Here is a 20867-nt window from a genome sequence, read left to right as displayed (position 1 = left end):
CCATAAATAACAGGCGAGAGGCAAGCGAGCGAGGCTGGCGCGGATCCATTCATTGTGGGTAAGCGAACACCGGGGTCGTAAATACTTCCAACCGCTGTCGATAACATTTCCGAGCTGCGATTACGATTAGGCTTATCGCATTTCACTTATCGCTGTTAACTTAACGCTTTTTTGTCATCCTTTCAAGTGTGGACGTCGCCGTCGCCGTCGACGCCAGCAGCACGCGTGCAGTCGCCGCGGGCAGAGGGCAGGGCCGGGCAGAGCCGTTAACGGCTTCTTGTTGCCGGCGATCGACTTTAGTCTGAGGCTGTTGATCGCCGCTGGCGGACTTAAGGCGCGCATTAAATCGATCAATACTGATCGATACCGTCGTCTCCGTACATATATATTTTTTTGCAGTTTTTTGGTTTTCAATGTTTTAATGTGAGTTACAAGAGAGTGCGCGACATAAAAGCAAAGACGGTAATACGCGAGCGAGAGTAACGACATGCCAAAAAGAATCTGTGCTCCAAACCCAACTTGGTCAGAGAAAACTGAAAGACTTTACTCAAAAAAACCAGTCAACAAAGCCGTTAAAAGCACTTTCTTCAAAGACAAAAATAAAAAATTAAAAATAATAATAATCTATTAAAACTGAATGTTATAAAACTCAAAGTGTTGTTTTAACTTCTGAGGGTTTCAAAACTATTGTTATAATATACATAAATACTTTAAAAACCTGGAAAATAATTGTTTTATGGAACTAACGATTTCAATTCGTAAAAGTTAAATGTTTTTCCAGCACAATCTATTAGTAAAAATAAATCCAAAAAAGAGGAAATAAATAATTTTAAAAACCCAAAAAAATTATTGAAATTTTACATGTTTTTCATAAGGGAGTATTTATTTAAATTAATAAATAACTTTATATCTATTTAAAAAAAACACAAAACTATTTTATTAAAATATGTTATATGGAAATATTTTAAATCACAAATATTAAATGTTTTCTCAGCTTAAAATTATAATTAAAAATTATAATTATAGTTATGAGATTATAGAATTATTTTAAAATCTTGAAAATAACCATAGTTCTCAAAGTTTTTAATAAGAAATATTTTAAAATTATCTGGAAATTTTGAAACTCAATACAATTTTTAAATGGAAAATCTAAGACTCATACTTGCTTTGTTTACAAATTAAAATTTAAAAATCGCCAAATATAATTGCTAGTATTTTACATATTTAAAAGTCTTAAAGATGTTTTTTTAAGGAATTTTAATTTATAAACAAATAAATAATTAATTAAAAAACTATTGTAAAGTAAATGTAATCGGCCTGGTATTCAAAAAACAAAATATTTCATGTTACTGACCGCTTTGTTGGCAAAGGATTATTACTGTTTTGTTTTCGCCAAGCCCGTACTTATATATATAGATACTCTGTTGTTTCACAATGCAAATAAAATACAATAAATATGTCTTCTTTTTTTTTTTTTTGGAGCTGGAAATGTTTATGCAACCGTCGCCCCTTTTCGTACAATAATCATTTTCACAAAAATAAATATCATAAAAAAAATATATATATATTTCTCTTCGATTTCAAGTGACGCGTAACGGATGCAAAGCGAGCTGCGAGCCCAAAAATGACGGATCAAGAAAATGGTATTACTCAAAATAATTATTAATAATTAGAAATAGTCATAGTAGTTATAATTATAGAGATCATTGAACTGAATAGGGGAAGACCTACATTTCTAAACTTTTGGCAAAGCTATTTTATATTTACTTTTCATTTCCAAAGCAGTCTCTATTATATGGCATAGTAGTGACTTTAATTATTTTATTGCGTCTAATTTCAATTGCCTCGATATATCGATGAGTGAATGAATTGCATTTTGCCCGTGTTGAGGTCATTATAAGGGAATTCACTCAATAAATCTTCACTCCAACAACTAGAAATCGAAACAAGGCTTAAAGCCATTTTCCACATTTTTGGAATTGTAAATAATGTAACAAGTGCCTCTTTTGGGGTTAAGGAAGTGCCAGAGATTGTCCTTAGGTTTTATTTAATTTATAACACCCCAAAAGGAAAAGAAAATTTTTATATTTAGGCCGTTGGGTAACGGACGTTTCAAGTTGTAAAGATTAACCGATATCTGGGGACACTTGTTGGCAAGAGGCATTAGCGGGAAATGACGACTCTCTCGATTCTTGATTCTATATTCTCGATGTTCGTGTGCACTACGCAAATCTAATCTCTCCGATAACAAACATCGAGTGGCTGGGCTTTAGCACCTTGCCCCCCTTCTTCATGTTTTTTTTTTTTTTTTTTTTGCCACTTGAGTTGGTGGTTCGTTGTGGCCCAAATGCGTGGATTACCTGTGCCAATTTTGGGTCGACCCAAATCGATTTGATTTTTTGTATAATTACGATACTGCATTTCAATGTCAGCGCCAAGCCAAGCTCAAGTCACACTCACAGTCAAAGTCTCATTTGCATATTCATAGACTCATAGGCTGGCAGGCAGCGGGTGTTCACTATGACTAAATCGGGCTAAAAAGCACTGCGATTGCGATTGGGTTTGGCTTTTGGTATTCCCCCAACAATTACATGCACATATATAGTGAGGGAAATTACTAAGTAATTTTTTGTTTCGGCATTCCATCGTATTCGAAACTTAGTTCCAGAAATCACTATCGAATGTCGGCGCAAACAAAACAAGACAATCAACGTTGTGCTACTGAAATATAACACAACCGATAACTACACCAACTTTTATCTAACAGATACAATTCCACTTCTGAAAACAGACTCCCATCATTAATTAATTAAAAAATGGTAGGGAGCTCTTCCTTCTTTTGAAATTCTTATCAATTCAATCGCTTGTAAATCAGCTTAGGTTTCTGGGAAACCAGCTGGAATCTATCCCAAATGGGTCTGGGCTTGTGGCCTATTTATAATCGAATCGGGGGGTTTTAGCGATAGTACAGGCATTGAATGCGTCATGTCATTTAGTTTTAGTTTTGGCTTAGATCTGCGGCTCAATAAATATTGCAGGGAAAGGTTTTTAGGCCTAGTTTTCAGACAAGTCCTAACTTTTGCAACATTACATTTCCAATAGACCTGCAAAAAAATCGATTGATCGTTTTTTTTTTCAATTTTGCGATAGATTGATATACATTTTAATAATCGATTTAATCTTGCTGCTCTTGAATCTTTAAGATTAATTTACAATTTGCAAATTATAAGATCTATCCTATAATATTACCCAACTCTATAGATTTACCTAAATAAATAAATATAAAAATAAAACAATAAGCATTCCATAAAATATAAGATTTCTCTTTCACACTTTCACCATATGATATTACCCAACTTTATAGATCTGTCTATCTATCTATCCTTTAACCTTTTAATCAATCAATTATGTACTTTTTAAACCCAAAATCTTTTAAAAAACCCATTATAAAATCCCGTGAAAGTGAAATCGAGAACACTCCTCCACTTTCGCCTCCGAGCAGCTGCCTTATCTAATTACTCATAATAAAAATAAAAAAAAAACGCAAGACATTCGAGAGTCTTGATCTTTGGGATTCCTTATGGAAGCTTTTCGTAGTAACTTTTTCTTACACCCAAGATCATGCCCAATAGGTACTCCTGGGCAGCGACATTGACACAGATCCCCCCTCCTGACGTACGATTAAGTGCCGTGAATGAATGAATGTGTACTCAAAGTACTCAAAGCTATAGAGAAGTAGATTGGGCCCGACTTCAAACAGCCACCGCAGCGGGTCAATGCTGTACACGTCGTCGGACGTACCTATGATAAGGCCATTTTATGTTAATGGATGTCTGATGTGGAATGGTGCGTGCAATGGCGTTGTTTCCCTGCTTTATTACAGCCATAAAAACACTGATAAAGCATCGATGGATTAACCCCGAAAAACGAATTTTTGGATTGTACCTAAGGTTAGATAAGGTATTTGATCAATTCCTGACTTGTTTCCTGATTGGAATCCCTCAATGGTACATGGTCATGACCATTTAAGCCTATCCAGACATCATCATCATCATCATCATGAACAGCAGCCTCATCTGTTGATTTATGGAGTGAAGAGCCATAGTTGTGACGAGAGATCTCCTCCAGTTGGTTTATCTATCCTACTGGGCTCGTAAACCACACGCTCTCCTCCCGGTTAATGCTTGTAAATTTATGCCGGCCACTGAATTCACACGCCCACGGGCTTTGGCTTGGGTCCAAATATAGAGCAGTCCTTATCTGCGTCAGAGGTGTCAAGCACAAGGCCACAAAGTCTCGTCTTGTCTCTCAATTCTCCGTTTACCCGTTCTGATGAAATGTGGGTATAGCTAGCTAGAATCTCGAGATCACTTTCCAGATCAGTTAACAGACGAAATGGAACAGCCAGCGGAGGAAGTGCCCCTTCTGGGTGGGATGTCCTCTTAATTTAGTGAATTTTTATATCCTTGATACGTTTTCTGATATCTTCTTATTTCGCCTCCTCAGAAATAAAGCCCGCGGCTGAGCCAGCGGCTTCTGCTCCTGAGGATTCAACATCCACAGCTGAGGCTACTCCTGCTGCAGTAGATGTCCAAGATGCTTCTGCAGACATCATCACACCAACTGCTGCCCCTATTGTGGAAGACTCAAGCACAGCTGAGGTTACTAATGATAAACCCGCTGTAGAGACCAATGGCAAGGCCTTGGCGGAGGCCAAGAAGTTGCCCGAAGTGTCGCAGAAAAATGGCAAGGAGCTGGAGAAGAATGGCAAGGAACTCCAAGAGGTTGACAATGAATTCAAGAACGTGTCCGAGGCTGAGGGTCAGCAGAAGGTGAGTTTAGGTCCATCACTTTAAACCAGGGTTTATCTTATCCTCTTTTGGTTTTTATTTTATCATCTACAGAAACTGCCCTACCCCAAGTCCGTGTTCTTCATCATAAGCAACGAGTTTTGCGAGCGCTTCAACTACTATGGAATGAGAAGTGAGTATCCCTTAACCCTCTAGTGTCACTTTCCACAATAAAGGAAAAAAATTAAATGAAATAATGATTTGGAATTGTGATAACCCCTTACCAAAACCAGGACTAAACCTTGATCTCTCTCTCTCTCTCTCTTAATCTTCTTTCAGCTGTTTTGGTCCTGTATCTGAGTCGAGTTTTGGGCTATTCCGATGACCTCGCCACCGTGGTCTTCCACATCTTTACCATGTTCGTTTACTTCCTGTGCGTTTTCGGTGCCATTATCTCGGACTCTTGGCTGGGCAAATTCAAGACAATCCTTTATCTATCCATGGTGTATATATGCGGTTCAGTCCTGTTGACCCTCGGTGCCATTGGTCCACTCAATCTGCCTGTTGAGACATTTACCATGCTGGGTTTGGCCCTTATAGCCCTCGGTTCTGGTGGCATTAAACCGTGTGTATCGGCCTTTGGTGGCGATCAGTTCAAGGTGCCCGAACAGGTGAAGCAAATCACCTCGTTCTTCTCGCTCTTTTACTTTTCGATCAATGCCGGTTCACTGATCTCCACCACGGTTACCCCCATTCTGCGCGAAGATGTCTCCTGCTTCGATGACATCAATTGCTATCCCTTGGCCTTTGGTGTACCCGCTGTTTTAATGATCGTCTCGGTGATCATCTTTGTGCTGGGACGATCGCTGTACAAGATGAAGCCACCGGCTGGCAATATGGTTGTGTTGGTGAGCAGCACCATTTGGACTGCTTTGACAACCAAGTGCAAGGAGAAGAAGACAAATCCCCGCGAGCATTGGCTGGACTATGCCGATGTCAAGTACGATCGCCAGTTGATCGATGATGTCAAGGTGCTGATGCGTGTTTTGTTCCTGTACCTGCCGCTGCCTGTGTTCTGGGCACTGTTCGATCAGCAGGGCTCTCGTTGGACCTTCCAGGCCACTCGCATGGACGGCGACATGGGCGCCTGGGACATCAAACCCGATCAGCTGCAAGTGCTGAATCCTCTGCTCATCCTGCTCTTTATTCCCCTGTACGATGTGGCCTTCTATCCGGCTTTGAAACTCGTTGGCATTTCGCGGCCTCTGCAGAAGCTCACCATGGGCGGCATTTTGGCCGGCGTGGCCTTCATCATTTCCGGAGTGGTGGAGCTTAATTTGGAGGTGAGTTGAGAGAGAGAGAGGGAGTTCTACCGTATTTTGTTTTGTATTTGCTTTTGCACCTGCACCTTTTTCCCCACTCTTTTCTTCTCGTTGCACGCTTGCTGTTGCCTTGTCGAATGTCGTAGAAAACCTATCCCGACCTGCCCTACAGCCACAATGTCCAGCTGCGCATCTTCAATACCGAGAACTGCGCGTACACTCTCTCTGGGACCCTAAACGGAAATCAGCTGGAACCCTTCCAGGTGCCGGCATTGAATGTCTACACGGACAAGGATTTGTATGTGGAGAACACGGCGAATCTGATCTACACACTGACCAGCGATGTGGAAGGTTGTGCCGGATACACTGGCAACCAGTTGCTGACCCAGGAGACGGCCTGGTCGCTGTTCCTCAATCCCCAGAATGCCAGCTCCACGCAATACTGGGAGAAGGACTTTGTGGACAAGCCCAGCGAGAGTCATCCGCTCATCCGAAATGTGGCCAATATTGATCCCACGCAGAAGGTGGTGTGGCGTAGTGTCTCCAAAAACGAGGTGGTCTACGATGATTTCGCCAACGAGACACTTCTCACCCGCGTCAACTCCGGCGAATATGCGGTCTTCGTTGGAGACTCTAATATTGGAACCTTTAATGTCCACACGGGAGGCGTTTACACGCTCCTCATTATCCCCAATTCGGCTGGAACTTATACGACCAATCTGGTGACGGTGACGGAACCCAATTCGATGAATATCCTTTGGCTGATCCCCCAATATGTGATCATGACCTTGGGCGAGGTGATGTTCTCAGTGACGGGTCTGGAATTCTCCTATGCCCAGGCTCCGCCCAGCATGAAGAGTGTTCTGCAGGCCTGCTGGCTGCTGACCGTTGCCTTTGGCAATGTCATTGTGGTCATCATTGCCGAGGCCGCTTTGTTTGAGTCGCAGGCCAGTGAGTTCTTCCTGTTTGCCGGCCTCATGTTCGCCGACATGCTGCTCTTTATGGTGATGGCCTACTACTATGTACCGAACAATCCCAATAAGAGTGACGAAGAGATTCAACCGCTGACTGGTGGAGATGGCGATGCCAAGACCGAGATTCCCGCCCTTGAGGGCGGTGTCGAGAACAAGGGCAAGGACATCAAGGAGAGCGAATAGAGGATCGCTCCGAATTTAGTCTGATCTAATCCTGCTCGCTCCCGCGTTGTGTGTATTATATGTATTTGTATTTGTATTTGTAGATGTGTATATGTGAATCCTTAGTGGCTTCTGTCCATAACCAGGCTAAGTGTAAGTGAAGCCCCAACTGGGGCGGCGTTGTTGCATATGACAAGACATCCAATTTAGTTAAAATAATAAAAGAAAACTATTGATACAATTTATGGCTCTCCTCTATATTTTCTGCTCCTGCTTAATGGCTTGTGTAATCAGTGTGCTTTCTATCTTGGCTAGGGTGTTCCTAACCACAAAAGAAACGAGAGAAATAACCAAAAAGAAAAGCTTACTTTGGCATCCCGGAGGTTTTATACCCTTGCAGCTTGTAAAGAATCGCCTGTTAATGCTGATCAAGAAGGGTCGGAAACGACTCCTTCGCAGCGTTCCAAACTTCTTACTAAAATCATAATACCCTGCAAGGGCTTAAAAATCAAAGGATATTGGTTCTTCGGCTAAGTTGAATCTCTCCTGCTTTCAGCACACTTATCCCCTGATCCCCAGCAGTGGCAATACCCAGCTGCGTGTCTTTAGCGGCGTTCCCGACTGCGAGTATCGCTTCAACACCAATCTGGGCGCTCGCGAAAGCTTCAGGCTAAGCGGACTGGACACCTACTCCTCGGGCAGCCTGGCCACGAGCACGGATGGCACCTTCACCCTCACCTATACCGTGGAGACGCTCACAGAAGGTAACCCCAAAATTCTTTGGACCGAGAGTAATACTAATAAGAATCAGGCCATGACTTACCCCCCGTTGTCCTGATGTCTCCTTAGGTTGCACCGCTCTGGAGGGCGGTAGCCAGCAGCTATACGAGGCCACTGCCCACTCACTGTTCCTGCGTCCGGCCCATGCCATCCGGAAATATTGGTACGAGGACGATGTGCAGAAGTCCAATCGTTCGCAGGCCTTTGTCCGCACACTGGCCAATCTGCTGGCCACCACGCGTGTGGTGTGGACCGAGGATTCCACGGGATCGGTGGCCCTCGATCTGCCCGCACGCAATCATGATCTCTATGAACTACCCACCGGCAGTTACAGAGTCCAGGTCAATGGTCAGCTATTGGGCCAGATGGAGCTGCGGGCCGGCGGAGTCTATGCCTTGTTGGTTGGCCAGAGTCGCGAGGGTTTCGAGTCGCAATTGGTCGAGGTGACGGCGCCCAACTCGATGAGCATGCTGTGGCTGGTGCCGCAATATGTGGTGATGACCCTGGGCGAGGTGATGTTCTCGGTGACGGGGCTGGAGTTCTCCTATTCCCAGTCACCGCCCAGCATGAAGAGCGTGCTCCAGGCCTGCTGGCTGCTGACCGTCGCCTTTGGCAATGTCATCGTGGTCGTGGTGGCGGAGCTCAAGTTCTTTGAGTCGCAGGCCAGTGAGTTCTTTCTGTTTGCCGGCCTCATGTTCGTCGATATGCTGGTCTTTGTGGTGATTGCCTTTTACTATATTCCGTATGACGAGGAGGCAGCGCTGGCCGAGCGGCTGCGCCTGCGCCTGGAAGAGCGCGAGCGGGAGTGGCTGGATCTGGGCAGTTGCAAGGAGGACTAGCCACACCATCTATTGTATTTCGCACTTATTGTCACTGTATGTACACATAACTACACTTTTATTAAACAATATTTCAATAAGAGTACCGCAAATTCGTTTTTCTTGCGCCAAAACAATGAAACTGGAGATGGGGGAACAGTGATAGTTTAGGCGACTATCGATGTTTTTACAAGCGATAGTTAGCCGTTCCACATCGATACTAACACACAACCACCCACGTTCGCGCTTTCCAACACTGCCTTTACCGCATATGTAACCGCACAGAAATTGTTTTCCTTTCAGAAAATCAGCTCAAAGTCTATTAAAATCATGGCAGCCAGCACTAAACTGATGCTGAGCACCGGCCTCTACCAAAAGCTAAGCCAGGTGAGTAGATTCTTAATGGACATTCGACGTGCTCATCCCAAGACTCCATCCACACACGCAGTTCACGAGGAAACTGCACTCGCAGCCCGCACTCCTCTCCAGTTTTCGCTCATCCCGCGAGGTTCAGGAGCTGGATCAGTATCCGGACGTGGAGGTGGTGGCCAATCCGCCAGAATGGCGTTTCGTAGAGCGCCTCCTGCCGCCGGCAACAGTGCCGCAGCCTGAGATGAAGCAGGAATATCCCTCTGGCTGGCGGCCACAGAAGGAGGATGGCTCAAAAAGCGGTTATTATGTGGCCAGGACCAAGAATCACATGGTGCCGGTGTATTTGCACACACGGTTTCGTGGCCAGCGCCGGATAACGGTGGTGCGTCGCGTCCAGGGGGATATTTGGTCACTGGAAAAGGATCTGCGAGCAGTGGTGGAGCAGTCGCGGAACGGTAAGCTCTGCGCCACGCGAGTCAACGAGCTGAGCGGTCAGATTCACATCCATGGCGATCATGTGGACATACTGAGGGACTATCTCAAGGAGAAGGGCTTCTAGAGGGCCAGGCTGCCAATGTGTGTCGATGTCAATAATAATAAACTTTCAACTGTTGATTTTATTATTTTGTCGACTTTTTAACTAGTTTCTTTTAGTGAATTTAAAGCCAGTTCTGTTTAGAAGGATTCTGAACTCGATAAAAAGGCTATTTTCTCTCTAGTTTCATGAGGATTTCTATATATCCCCATATAGAAACGTATTTCTTAAAGATTTCCTCCATAAATAATCAAGAAAAAGCCTTGAAATTGACCGCACACTGGCCCCCCCAATGGGTTGCAGTTCGCTTTTATTTTGTTTTAGCACTTAACGTTTAGCATAAATTACATACATCGTCTTGGGCTTGCGAGAGTGTAGTGCAAGGGGATTCCATGGGCTTTACAACTAAAATCTAAGGGAGAATGATCTTGGGGTGAGGGGGATATAAACTTAGTCGAGAGGAGGGAGCTCCGCTATATCGCTATCGCTATTCTACTTATACTGCCGCTGGTGGCAGAGGTTCCTCTGCCGTCAGGTACGCAGGTGGGCGTAAGCAGCCATGCCCCACCGCTATCCGCTGGCCCCGGCCATTGCCGGCAGTCCGGACAGACTGACGCCACCCGGTGTGGGCGTTACCGTACCCGTACCCGCTGCCGACGACGACGAGGATCGTTTGAGAGCCTTCCGTATGACCGTCCAATCCTCCATAATGTCCTCCTCACGCAGCATATACACCACATACGGTCCGGTTACGGTTACGGCCTTCTTGCGTCCCGGTCCGCGCACCTTGCTCTGGCGCTTGTCGGTGCCCCAGTCGGCCCACGAAATGTCGACATTATGGCGGTCCTCCTCCAAGCGACGGATGCGATCAACCAGCTCGTCGCGCAGGTTGTCCACAGTCATATGCTTCTCACTCTGAAAAAATGGGGGATAAAGGTGAGAAGAAGTTGTGGGTTGCCTGTGCCCCCCTCCTTAGTTTTGGCGCCAAAAAACGCCACGGGACTTACCTCAAAGTGTTGGACGGCTGCCTGCTCCTCGGACAGGAACTTGTGCTCGATGTTCTGGAGGCGGTATCTGCGCAGCACATCGGCCACCTCGATACGGGTGCGAAACACCTTGTCCAGCTCCTTTTGTGGCTGAACAAACTCCTCGGAACGGCCAGAACGTACCTCCGCCAGCTGGCGTTCAATGAGATTGATGCGTTCCAAGTAGTATTGCTCCCGCAGCGTATTAAACTGTCGCTCCAAGCTCACTACAGAATAGAGAACACCACGGATGAGTTATGGGATGAATGGGGGCCCCTAAGCCCCCCTTAGGATTCCTTTAATGCTTACACAAATCTTCGATGTGCTCCGCCCGCCGTCGCTCAATTTCGCTGGCATCCAGCTCCGAGGAGTCATCCGAGTCGCATTCATTGGCCTCCTCCTCGTCGGAGGTATCGTGCGCCTGGCTGGAGTTTGAGTGCTCCGATTCGGCACCAGAAACGTCGCCCTCACCATCGGATTCGCCGTTCTTTACGGGCATTCTGTTTGGTTTCAATTTACCCGGTTTTCCTGCGTTCCGCGGACTGCAGGTGGGCGCGGGATGTAACGCTTATCGATTTAAATAGGCAAAGTTTCCAGAAAAATTGAAAAAAACACTTGAATTTCGTGGAAATTCTGCAATTTGGGAGCTGTAGCAAAAAAGTGTTGGTTAGCGTGGCATTGGCTGTTGTGTGTTGGTAAACGCGAAAGCCTTGGCCCAGCAACCAACATATCGATAGTAACAGCTGGTGAAAAAGAAATATCGCCTATCGTCTGGCTGATAGAAAAGATAACACGAAAACTGTGCCTGTAAATAAATTTAGGGAAAAAATCCTAATCCCCAGATTGACTCTTTACTAAATAAATCAAAATGCACAAGTTCAAAGAGTTAGGTTAGGTGAAATTTCCGCACATATAAAAATGTATTTGTTTTTTTTAATACAAAATATCGATACATTTGTATATATTTTACACATCCCTACCGGCAATTCTTGAGTTACAATTTGGACTAAAAATTAAATGCTGCGCTAGCGAAAGTCACCATTAAACTGGTCTGGGGATTCCCTGCCACACACGCCATGAACTTCCCGCTGGCCAATGCCAACAAGGACACGTTGCGGGCTGCCTGCAAGAAGTGCGGCTACGCCGGTCACCTGACCTACCAATGCCGCAATTTTCTCAAGGTAAGCGAGCGCCGGACATGCCGGAGTAAAGCCCGAAACACTCTCAACCCATCTTTCCATCCGTGCAGGTGGACCCCAATAAGGAGATCCTGCTGGATGTGGAGAGCACCAGCTCGGACTCGGAGCTTGACTACCTCACACCGCTGACGGAGCTGCGGGCCCAGGAGCTAAAAGGCGGTGCCGAATTGCCACCGCCCACGCTGCCGACCACAACAGTTAACAAGGATAAGGATAGGGCTAAAGTGAAGGAGCGCGACAGGAACAAGGAGCGAGAGCACGACAGGGAGAGGGTCCGAGATCGGGATCGTGATCGAGTTCGGGAGCGTGAACGCGACAAGGTGAGAGAGCGAGAGCGAGAGCGGGAACGCGAAAGGGAGCGGGACAGGGAGAGGGGGCACGACCGGAAGAGGAGCAGCTCCAAGCGGAGCCACAAGGTGGCCGAAAAGGATAAGGACAAGGACAAGAAGTCGGAGAGACACAAGAAGCGCAAGAAGAAGAGAAGTCACAAGCATAAAAAGGACACCTCCGATCTGGCCAAAACCAAGTCAAAGAAACACCCAGGCGGCACCAGCAAAAAGTCAAAGCGACGACGCTCCTCTCCCTCCACCAGCAGCAGCAGCACCAGCTCATCCGACTCCTCATCCTCTTCCTCCGATTCGGATTCAGATAACTCCAGTAGCAGCAGCGACGACGATGGCGATGATTCCGAATCCGAATCGGATTCCAGCGACAACGAGGAGTCCAGCACCAGCGAGTCCGATGAGTATGGCCGGAAAAAGAAACGTCAGGGCAAGTACAAGCGGAAGGCGGACACGGCCATGTTGCGACGCAAAAAGACCAAGGTGAAGCGAAAGCGGCATCGTGCCGGCAACTCTGGTGCCCCCACCGCCGGCAGCTACCTGAGCAGTCTCAGCGACAGCAGCACCTACTGATTAGGAACCCGCGACCAGGGTATATAGCTGCGTTCCAAAGCAACTCCGCTCTCTCCCTCACTCTCTCTCCGTTTAAGAGCGTGTTGTCCCCTCCTCCACTTCCATTCGAGACTGCCGGATTCGCCAGTAAAATAATAACTAATCCCTACCTTAAACCCTAGACTTGTCTCCTAGTTCTTAAGTTGAATGTATCATCTGCAAAATATACAAAACAAAAAATGGAAAAGTAATTTTTATATTTTTAAAATCATAAAAACTCGCATATATAGGGAGTTTCTAGATTTTATTTAGGCAGTTTCAACCGAATGAATACATTTTTGGATTACACATAACAAACTATATACATATATAAAAAACAATAATAATTTAAACAATAGTTCACTCCGATTCCCGCAGGGCCGTCTCCAGAGCGGTTATGTGACGCTTGAGAAAGCCTATCTCCTGGGCGGAGCGCTCACACTTCAAGCACTTGTCCTCGCAATTCGCCTTACCCAGGATGGTGTCCATGAGCCGGGAATTTCTCCTACTCAGTTCGTCTTTGGAGGCTATCAGCTTCTCCATCAATTCAATCGTTGAGCTTTGGAATTCCAACATATCCTTCTCGCGTCTTTTAAGGGCTTTCCTCAACTCCCTATTATGCTTTTTGGTATCCAACAGGATTTGCTCTAGCTCCAGCAACCTATCCTCTGCATCCTCAAGCTTCGTTGTGGCCCTGGGTTGGGGCTTTGGCTGATCTTCGTTGTCATGGATACTTTTAAGATGTCCCTCGGACACAATTTTCATGGCCTCCAAAATGCTTTCCATTTTCGAGTCGTCGATTTCTTCGGTGTCTATTAACTGGCGCAGGCGACTGGAGTAGGTATCAGCCTTTTGGCCATTCAATGTTACCACAGCGTTGGCGCTGTTGCAATGATTTTCGAGGGAGGAGTTGGTGCTGCCAATGGGTCGGGATATGGGTGTGACTATCACATCCTCCTCGGGAATATGCTCCTGCGAAGGTTGAGTGTGGTCGCAACTCAAATGCATGAAATGACGACGTATGCAGTCCAGGTTGCGCAAACGTGGCTTTGGCTGCGGCGGCGACTCCTGGTGTTCTTCATTATCTCTGGAATGTCTGTGAAGATTACAGGTATGGCTTCGGGCTGCCAGGTGTTCTGATGGGCTCTCCCTCTGGTGCTCCTTTCGCTGCTCTCTGTGCTGCTCCTTCCTCTGCCCTATGTGTTGCTCCTGCTGCTCCTCAGAATCTTCAACCTCCGATGCTGTGACAACGTGCTGCTCTAAAGGCCACTCATTGCTGGTCATCATCTTGATGAATTCCTTTTCATCCGCCTCGAACACAAATCGCATACTCCAGTACTTCCTGTCATCGTCATAGAACTGCAAATAGTTGTCCTGCAAGTGAATGGCATTGCCATTGGGCTTCAGTTTCGTGTGGCTCATTGTCAGGCTCTTTTGTTTGTACAGGATCAGAGTGGCTGCCTCATTGTCGCCCAATTTGGACAGGGCCAAGCCCATACGATCCACCGGCTCGTAGCCTTTATAAATATTAACAATCTTGGCAAAGACAATGGCCCAACGGCTGGATTCTGGGACCGTTGGGACGCTGCTGCTGATCGAGCAGAAGGAGGAGGAGGAGGAGGAGGACCCTTCATAGCTTGTCGTGGGCCTCTGGGATTTGTGGCCACCCGGCTGGTAGCGCAGGTTACGTGTTTCCCTTCGCATGGGCAGGATGTCATCCTCGAATATCTCGCTGAGAGTGCGAGGAGAGGACTCGTTGCTAAAAAGAAGAGTTTAGTTGGGCTACCACCACACACACATCGTCATCGTTGATGGCTCACCTGTGCAACTTGGTGAAAAATGACTCTATGGAGCCCGCGCCGTCGGAGTCAAAGTTCATGGCTCACAACTCGGACTCTTACAATGCTATAAATCCTGGATTAAGCCCAAATCAGTCTGAACAGAACGAACAAAATATATAAATAATGGAACTCAGACGGTGATTGATTGCAAACAACTTTTTTCGGTGTGGCCAGATGTGAAAATGAAAAAAATGACAGGGGTCACGTCGACTACTGGGTTCCCTACATTTGAACTTTCTAATATTACCATATATTTATTATATTTTATATTTATTATTTATTATATTGTATTACATTTATTTAATTTTGAATTTCTCTTATGAAATTGGTAAGCAAAAAATTAAAATTAAAAAAAAACATTATTTTAATTATATATTATATTGTATATTATATCTAATAAATAAAATAAATAATAAATATATATTTTTTTATTTAAATAATGAAGTTGCTTAATAGTATATCTAATATTTAATTAATAAAATAAGTAAAACAAAAATATGTTCAAATAATACAAATAATGAATAAATTAAGTGGTAAAAATTAATTTTTTTTTAAATTGAATCATGAAGTAAGTTGCTTAATATTATACCTCATATATAAAAAAATAAATAAAAATAAATATAAAATTCCTGCAACTACCTTTATACCATATTTATTTAATTGTGAATTTTTTTTTGTGAAATTAGTTACTTATTATATATAAAATCGAATGAATTTATATTCATACTAGAGGACCCGGCGAACTTTATCTCGCCCCAACTGCGACTGATTAAAACAAATTAAATTGAGACGTTCCGTACATATCCACACAGTACTGTTGAAACAAACGGCGGTATCTTAACAGATGATTGTCAACATCTAGTCGAATCATCAATCGATAGGCATAAAAATTCATTCTCATTCGTTTCTTCTCCTAGAATTTGAATTCAAACTTAGTTGTAGAATTAAAAAGAAGTGATGACTTGTAAACAAACCTGAAGTTGGGTTGACCATCTTTATGTTGAAGTGATACCCATCTTCTCCACGACAGAACATCAACGGGTATTGAAGAGCATCATAAGACCGATGAGTCTCATAAACTCGCTGCAATTGGCCATTATACCGACGCTTAAAAACAATATCGCGTGATTCCACATTCTCGCCAACAATCACCACTGCGACTTCATTGATAGTGGAAGCATTAAATTGTCTTGCATGGCTACCAATGGGTTTTTTGTCAGCGCTGATAATGATTTTGTGTTCGTCATAATGCATTATATCCAATGCGGTTTTAAACAATCTGACCAATTCATTATGCTCATGGAGAAGGTTTTGCAATTGTTGAATAATTTCACGTTTAGTTGCAGTAAAAATTGCACAGCGGTGATTTAGTTCAACTTCCGAATCACCAATGAAATAGATCTGAAGGAATTTATGATCTTTGTTTTGTGGTGGTAACATAGCGCCCGCTCGGTGGGGAATTTGCCCTTGAATCTGAATGTTGGGATGCAATTTTGAAAAAATGTGATAATAAAGAGACGCCATTACCTTATAACTTGGATTGTAGCCTGATTGTTGAACAACCTCGGCTCCAAAAGACGTCATTTGAAAGCATCCTTTATATTTTTGTGCAAGCTTCAGGAAACTGTTTGATTGGGCTGAGTTTCCATATAGTAGCGAGTACAAAGGCTCTGGTGGATGAGCCAAAACGGGCAATTTAATTTTGCCACCTGCACAGCATAAGCCGGGGGTTTCCAACCGAAACTTCAATGCATTACAATGCTGACATACAACAGGTAATGAACCAATAACAACGCACGTAAGATCCTTGTAGGATGTTTCAGGATTGTATGCGAATGAAGCGCGATTCAAGTTTTCATTTGCGGCTCGTCATCCTCTATTATTTTGTCGGGCTTGAGGTGGTCTTTGTGCAGCGCGAAGCTGTGCCATTTGGGCACGTATCGATGCATTTATTTCTGTACGTTCCTCTTGCGTCCGACTATTAAGGAAATTCTGATTATTTATTGCATTGCGAGAACGCCGCCCAAGATTTGATCGTCTAACAGCAGGCATTACTTCCAATTGTTTAAGCTCACTTTGGTAATGCTTCGTTAGCTCGATTTTTTTGTTTAAATATTTTTTTACCGAGTTCTTTGATACACAATTTCAACGCAGCTATGATCTTTGTAGTAGAGCTGGGAAAAAATCGATGTTAACATCGATTAAATCGATTCTTTCTTTTTGGTCGATGCATCGATTCGGTTTAGAAAGAATCGATTAATCGACAAGGTCCATGCTTTGCGCTATCTGTGCGTTTCAGCTAGCTCAACAGAAGCAGAGCGAGTATTTAGTAAGGCTGGATGTAACATAACCGATAGCTCGTTTTTGCCAACAAAAACCAGTGGCTAATCTAGAATTTTGATATTTATTTTCATTTTTATAATTTGAAAATATTTTCTTTTGTTTTTTGTGATCTCATTGAATTGATCCCATTTAATTTAATTTAATTTAACTGGAAATAACCAGTAAATAATTTACTTTGATTTTTTGTTTTTATAATATGAAAATATTTTGTTTCTTATTTTATGAACCTTTATTTTAAATATTTTTATTTAAAATAAGTTACTTTATTTAAAATAAAGGCTTTGAATAATTTTATTTAAAATAAAGATTCATAAAATAAGAAACAAAATATATTCTTTAAAAAAAAATCAAAATCAATTAATCACTGGTTATGGCCAGCAAAATTTATTTGATTTATTAAGAATACATTTTTGGTTTATTGTTTTAGAATGATTATGTAAATAAATTTAAGTTTGGTTTTTTTTCTAAATTTATTTGAAGTAAAAAATAAAAAAGTTTTGTTTTCGATTTAATCGATTTAATCGATTTTATTTTCACAAAAATCGAAAAAAATCGATTCGCTGAGAATCGATTTTTTCCCAGCTCTACTTTGTAGGGTGTTTCAGAATTTTACATACAACAGTGTGTCCATCTGTTGAGCCGCTAGCGACCTTTCCGGAAGGACTTTTCAAAATTTTCTTATGCTATAACCTTCTTCTGGCAATTACAAAAAACTGAAAAAAAAAATTGAGCCAAATCGGCCCAGCCGTTCTCTTGTGATTTGATCCCTAACATTTTTTGTCTCCATTTTTATATATATAGATATATAAAAAAAAAATAATAATAAATAACTATAAATAAAATTTAATGAAATTTGTTATTCTGCCAAACAAGCCTAAGAAAAGTCGCCTATTAATGCTGACCAAGAATATATAGGGTTTATAGGGTCGGAAGTGACTCCTTCACTGCATAGCAAACTGTTTATGGCTTTCTAATTAATTAAACAAGTTAACACCTATTATTTTTTAAAGCTCTTGTTGTTGTAAGTCTTATTTTTAAATTATTAATTTCACCACAAATGAAATAGTAAGTAATATTTATATTTCTAATTATTAAAGTCTGACCCTTTGGGGTCCTTTCACAGTCTTCAGAGAACCAAAGCCCAACTCGTTGTTGTGACCGCTCTTTATCAGTATTTTGAGATTTGGTGAGTTCTTAAGATTTGGTGCTCTCTGCTCTCTGCAGATTCTTCCAGCAGCCAACAAAAAAAACGAATCTCCACACTCCCCCAAGGTTCCGTGAATTTCACAATGAACCAACCTTGCGAAGGCCATTGAAAGAGTAGCCACCAATACACCAAGCGAAAAAAAGGGTGTTCTTACAAAAATATATATGTACATAAATAATAATTTCTTTTAAAAAATATATAGCAAATTATATTTAAGCTATTCTTGAGCTATTTCAAGGTATTAAATATTTATACATTTTATAATTATATATTTTTTCCAGTGCCACCAACGACGCAGTTGCTCCCGATCCGACCAAGTGATAAGCCAGGGGGAGAGCGCATCATTTAGCGATTGTTCAAGTGCGTTCATCGGCTATATTCCGGCGATAAGAACAGATCCCGGACGGAGAGCTATAAAGCAGGCCAGCAGCCCGGCCAGCGCTTCAGTTGAATCTCGGCCAGTCCAGTGAGAGCTTGCCATAGTGTCAGGTAGATTAGAACACCTCCGTTTGTCCCTCCACCCCACCTGTATCAGCGGATTAAGCGATAAGCCAGCAGCTCTGCTCTGCTCTGTTTGTGTGTTTCTGTCTCTGAGATCTGGTTACGTAAACAGGAAAACAAGAAAGGGGAAACCATGGAAGTACCGCCGCCATTGGTCCTCAAGCGACACATGTATGTGCCCAGCAAGACACTGATGGGTCCCGGACCCTCCAACTGCTCCCATCGCGTGCTCGAGGCCATGAGTAATCCGGTGCTGGGGCACATGCATCCCGAGTGCCTGCAGGTGGGTTGAGTTAAAAAAAAAATCTTTACAAATTTAATATATATAAAAACTTAATATCTAAAAATAAATGAATGCATAAAAGAAAATAAATAAATAAACAAAATATAAAATAATATAATAATAATAATAAATTAATAATATAAAAAATTAATAATTATAAAAGATTAATAATTATACAAAATTAAAAATATAAAAAATTGAAATATAAAAAATGTAATCAAATAAAATTTAATATATAAAAAATGTAATATATGTATAACAAATTAAATATGAGAACAAATTTATAAAAATATAAAAATTTTACATAAAACAAAAAAAAAAAAATATAATATAAAAAAAATTTAATATATAAAGAAAATTTAACAAATAAGAAATATTTAATATATTAAAAAATTTCAGATATAAAAAAAAAATAATATAAAAAAATTAATACATACAAAAATGTTATTTAAAAAAATATTAAATTTATAAAAACAAAAATTAATATATAAAAAATATAAATATATAAAAAATGTATTAAATAACAAAAAAAATTCAATTTTAAAATTCAATACATCAAAAGTTTACAATATTGTGTACCTTCCATCCACAGATCATGGACGAGGTTAAGGAGGGCATCAAGTACATCTTCCAAACCCTAAACGATGCCACCATGTGCATCAGTGGAGCGGGTCACAGCGGCATGGAGGCAGCACTCTGCAATCTAATCCAGGATGGCGACGCCGTCCTGATGGGCATCACCGGTGTCTGGGGCCATCGGGCTGGGGATATGGCGCGTCGCTATGGCGCCGAAGTACACTATGTGGAGGCAAGCTTCGGACGCGCCCTGAGCTGGGAGGAGATCACATTCGCCTTCGAGGCCCATCGGCCGCGTGTGTTCTTCATTGCCCAGGGTGACTCCTCCACGGGGATCATTCAGCAGAATATCCGTGAAATCGGTGAACTGTGCCGGAAGTACGATTGCTTCCTGGTGGTGGATACAGTGGCCTCGCTGGGAGGCACTGAGTTCCTCATGGACGAGTGGAAGGTGGATGTGGCCTATACGGGTTCACAGAAGGCCCTTGGCGGTCCGGCTGGCCTCACACCGATTTCGTTTAGCAAGCGAGCTCTTACCCACATCCGGAAGCGAAAGACCAAGCCGAAGGTCTACTACTTTGATATCCTTCTGATTGGTCAATACTGGGGCTGCTATGGCACGCCCAGGATCTATCATCACACCATATCCTCCACCCTGCTGTACGGACTGCGCGAGGCCCTGGCCCATTTCTGTGCTTTGGGCCTGAAGGCCGTCGTCCGGCGGCATCAGGAGTGCTCCAAGCGGCTGCAGTTGGGCATCGAGGAGCTGGGCCTGGAGATGTTCGTGCAACGGGAGGAGGAGCGTTTGCCCACGGTGAACACGATCAAAGTGCCGTTCGGTGTGGACTGGAAGAAGGTGGCCGAGTATGCCATGCGCAAGTGAGTAGTTTCTGGAGGAGGGGATCTCGTAGAGCATCACTAAATCTATTTTCTCTATTAGGTACAGCGTGGAGATCAGCGGCGGCCTGGGGCCCACAGTGGAGCATGTCTTCCGCATTGGTCTGATGGGCGAGAATGCCACCGTGGAGCGCGTTGATATGGTCCTCAGCATCCTCAACGAGGCCATCCAAAGCATCAAGCTCAAGGCGGTCAAGACAGAGCGTTCCAAAATATAAAAATTACATTGTTTCCTTCTTTTTTAATGGTTTTTTAAATAATAAATATAAATAATAAAAATGTTATAATGATTCCACATTCTCGCCAACAA

At 43.0% G+C, this 20867-nt stretch overlaps 6 protein-coding genes across 10 annotated transcripts; 4 read left to right on the top strand and 2 right to left on the bottom strand.

Moving 5' to 3' along the window:
- Window positions 1-276: 276 nt before the first annotated feature.
- LOC108079241 (peptide transporter family 1) lies at window positions 277-8920 on the top strand. Of its 4 annotated transcripts, XM_070287778.1 has the most exons (7): window positions 277-423; window positions 1586-1643; window positions 4507-4832; window positions 4905-4983; window positions 5130-6133; window positions 7805-8012; window positions 8098-8920. In XM_070287778.1, the coding sequence occupies exons 2-7, from the start codon at window positions 1625-1627 to the stop codon at window positions 8865-8867; spliced, it is 2406 nt and encodes an 801-aa protein (XP_070143879.1). In that variant the 5' UTR covers window positions 277-423; window positions 1586-1624; the 3' UTR covers window positions 8868-8920. The 4 variants fall into 4 exon arrangements, with proteins under 4 accessions (XP_070143879.1, XP_017029014.1, XP_017029015.1 ...); XM_017173525.2 differs by lacking the exons at window positions 7805-8012; window positions 8098-8920 and adding an exon at window positions 6259-7493 and having other exon boundaries at window positions 280-423; XM_017173526.2 differs by lacking the exons at window positions 7805-8012; window positions 8098-8920 and adding an exon at window positions 6259-7493 and having other exon boundaries at window positions 299-462.
- A 153-nt stretch (window positions 8921-9073) lies between these two features.
- On the top strand, window positions 9074-9841 carry mRpL49 (mitochondrial ribosomal protein L49). The gene is made up of 2 exons (XM_017173529.3): window positions 9074-9233; window positions 9295-9841. Exons 1-2 carry the CDS (start codon window positions 9177-9179, stop codon window positions 9775-9777), a joined length of 540 nt encoding a protein of 179 aa, XP_017029018.1. The 5' UTR covers window positions 9074-9176; the 3' UTR covers window positions 9778-9841.
- A 175-nt stretch (window positions 9842-10016) lies between these two features.
- Window positions 10017-11495, bottom strand: Brms1 (breast cancer metastasis-suppressor 1-like protein). The gene is made up of 3 exons (XM_017173411.3): window positions 11088-11495; window positions 10761-11005; window positions 10017-10668 (listed from the first exon to the last, which is right to left on the bottom strand). Exons 1-3 carry the CDS (start codon window positions 11275-11277, stop codon window positions 10324-10326), a joined length of 780 nt encoding a protein of 259 aa, XP_017028900.1. The 5' UTR covers window positions 11278-11495; the 3' UTR covers window positions 10017-10323.
- A 121-nt stretch (window positions 11496-11616) lies between these two features.
- On the top strand, window positions 11617-13117 carry LOC108079159 (splicing regulatory glutamine/lysine-rich protein 1). Its single transcript, XM_017173408.3, has 2 exons — window positions 11617-11959; window positions 12028-13117. Exons 1-2 carry the CDS (start codon window positions 11855-11857, stop codon window positions 12889-12891), a joined length of 969 nt encoding a protein of 322 aa, XP_017028897.1. The 5' UTR covers window positions 11617-11854; the 3' UTR covers window positions 12892-13117.
- Window positions 13118-13121: 4 nt separating this feature from the next.
- On the bottom strand, window positions 13122-14922 carry LOC108079284 (coiled-coil domain-containing protein 18). Its single transcript, XM_017173581.3, has 2 exons — window positions 14730-14922; window positions 13122-14668 (listed from the first exon to the last, which is right to left on the bottom strand). The coding sequence occupies exons 1-2, from the start codon at window positions 14786-14788 to the stop codon at window positions 13270-13272; spliced, it is 1458 nt and encodes a 485-aa protein (XP_017029070.1). The 5' UTR covers window positions 14789-14922; the 3' UTR covers window positions 13122-13269.
- Window positions 14923-18695: 3773 nt separating this feature from the next.
- On the top strand, window positions 18696-20867 carry LOC121502157 (alanine--glyoxylate aminotransferase). 2 transcript variants are annotated; one of them, XM_041775101.2, is made up of 4 exons: window positions 18696-18789; window positions 18914-19084; window positions 19677-20539; window positions 20601-20867. In XM_041775101.2, the coding sequence occupies exons 2-4, from the start codon at window positions 18935-18937 to the stop codon at window positions 20773-20775; spliced, it is 1188 nt and encodes a 395-aa protein (XP_041631035.1). In that variant the 5' UTR covers window positions 18696-18789; window positions 18914-18934; the 3' UTR covers window positions 20776-20867. The 2 variants fall into 2 exon arrangements, with proteins under 2 accessions (XP_041631035.1, XP_041631034.1); XM_041775100.2 differs by having other exon boundaries at window positions 18738-19084.

The sequence above is a fragment of the Drosophila kikkawai genome, chromosome X (genome assembly GCF_030179895.1).
Source record: "Drosophila kikkawai strain 14028-0561.14 chromosome X, DkikHiC1v2, whole genome shotgun sequence".
Taxonomy (NCBI): Eukaryota; Metazoa; Arthropoda; class Insecta; order Diptera; family Drosophilidae; genus Drosophila; species Drosophila kikkawai.
This window is presented reverse-complemented; position numbering and strand designations above follow the sequence as displayed.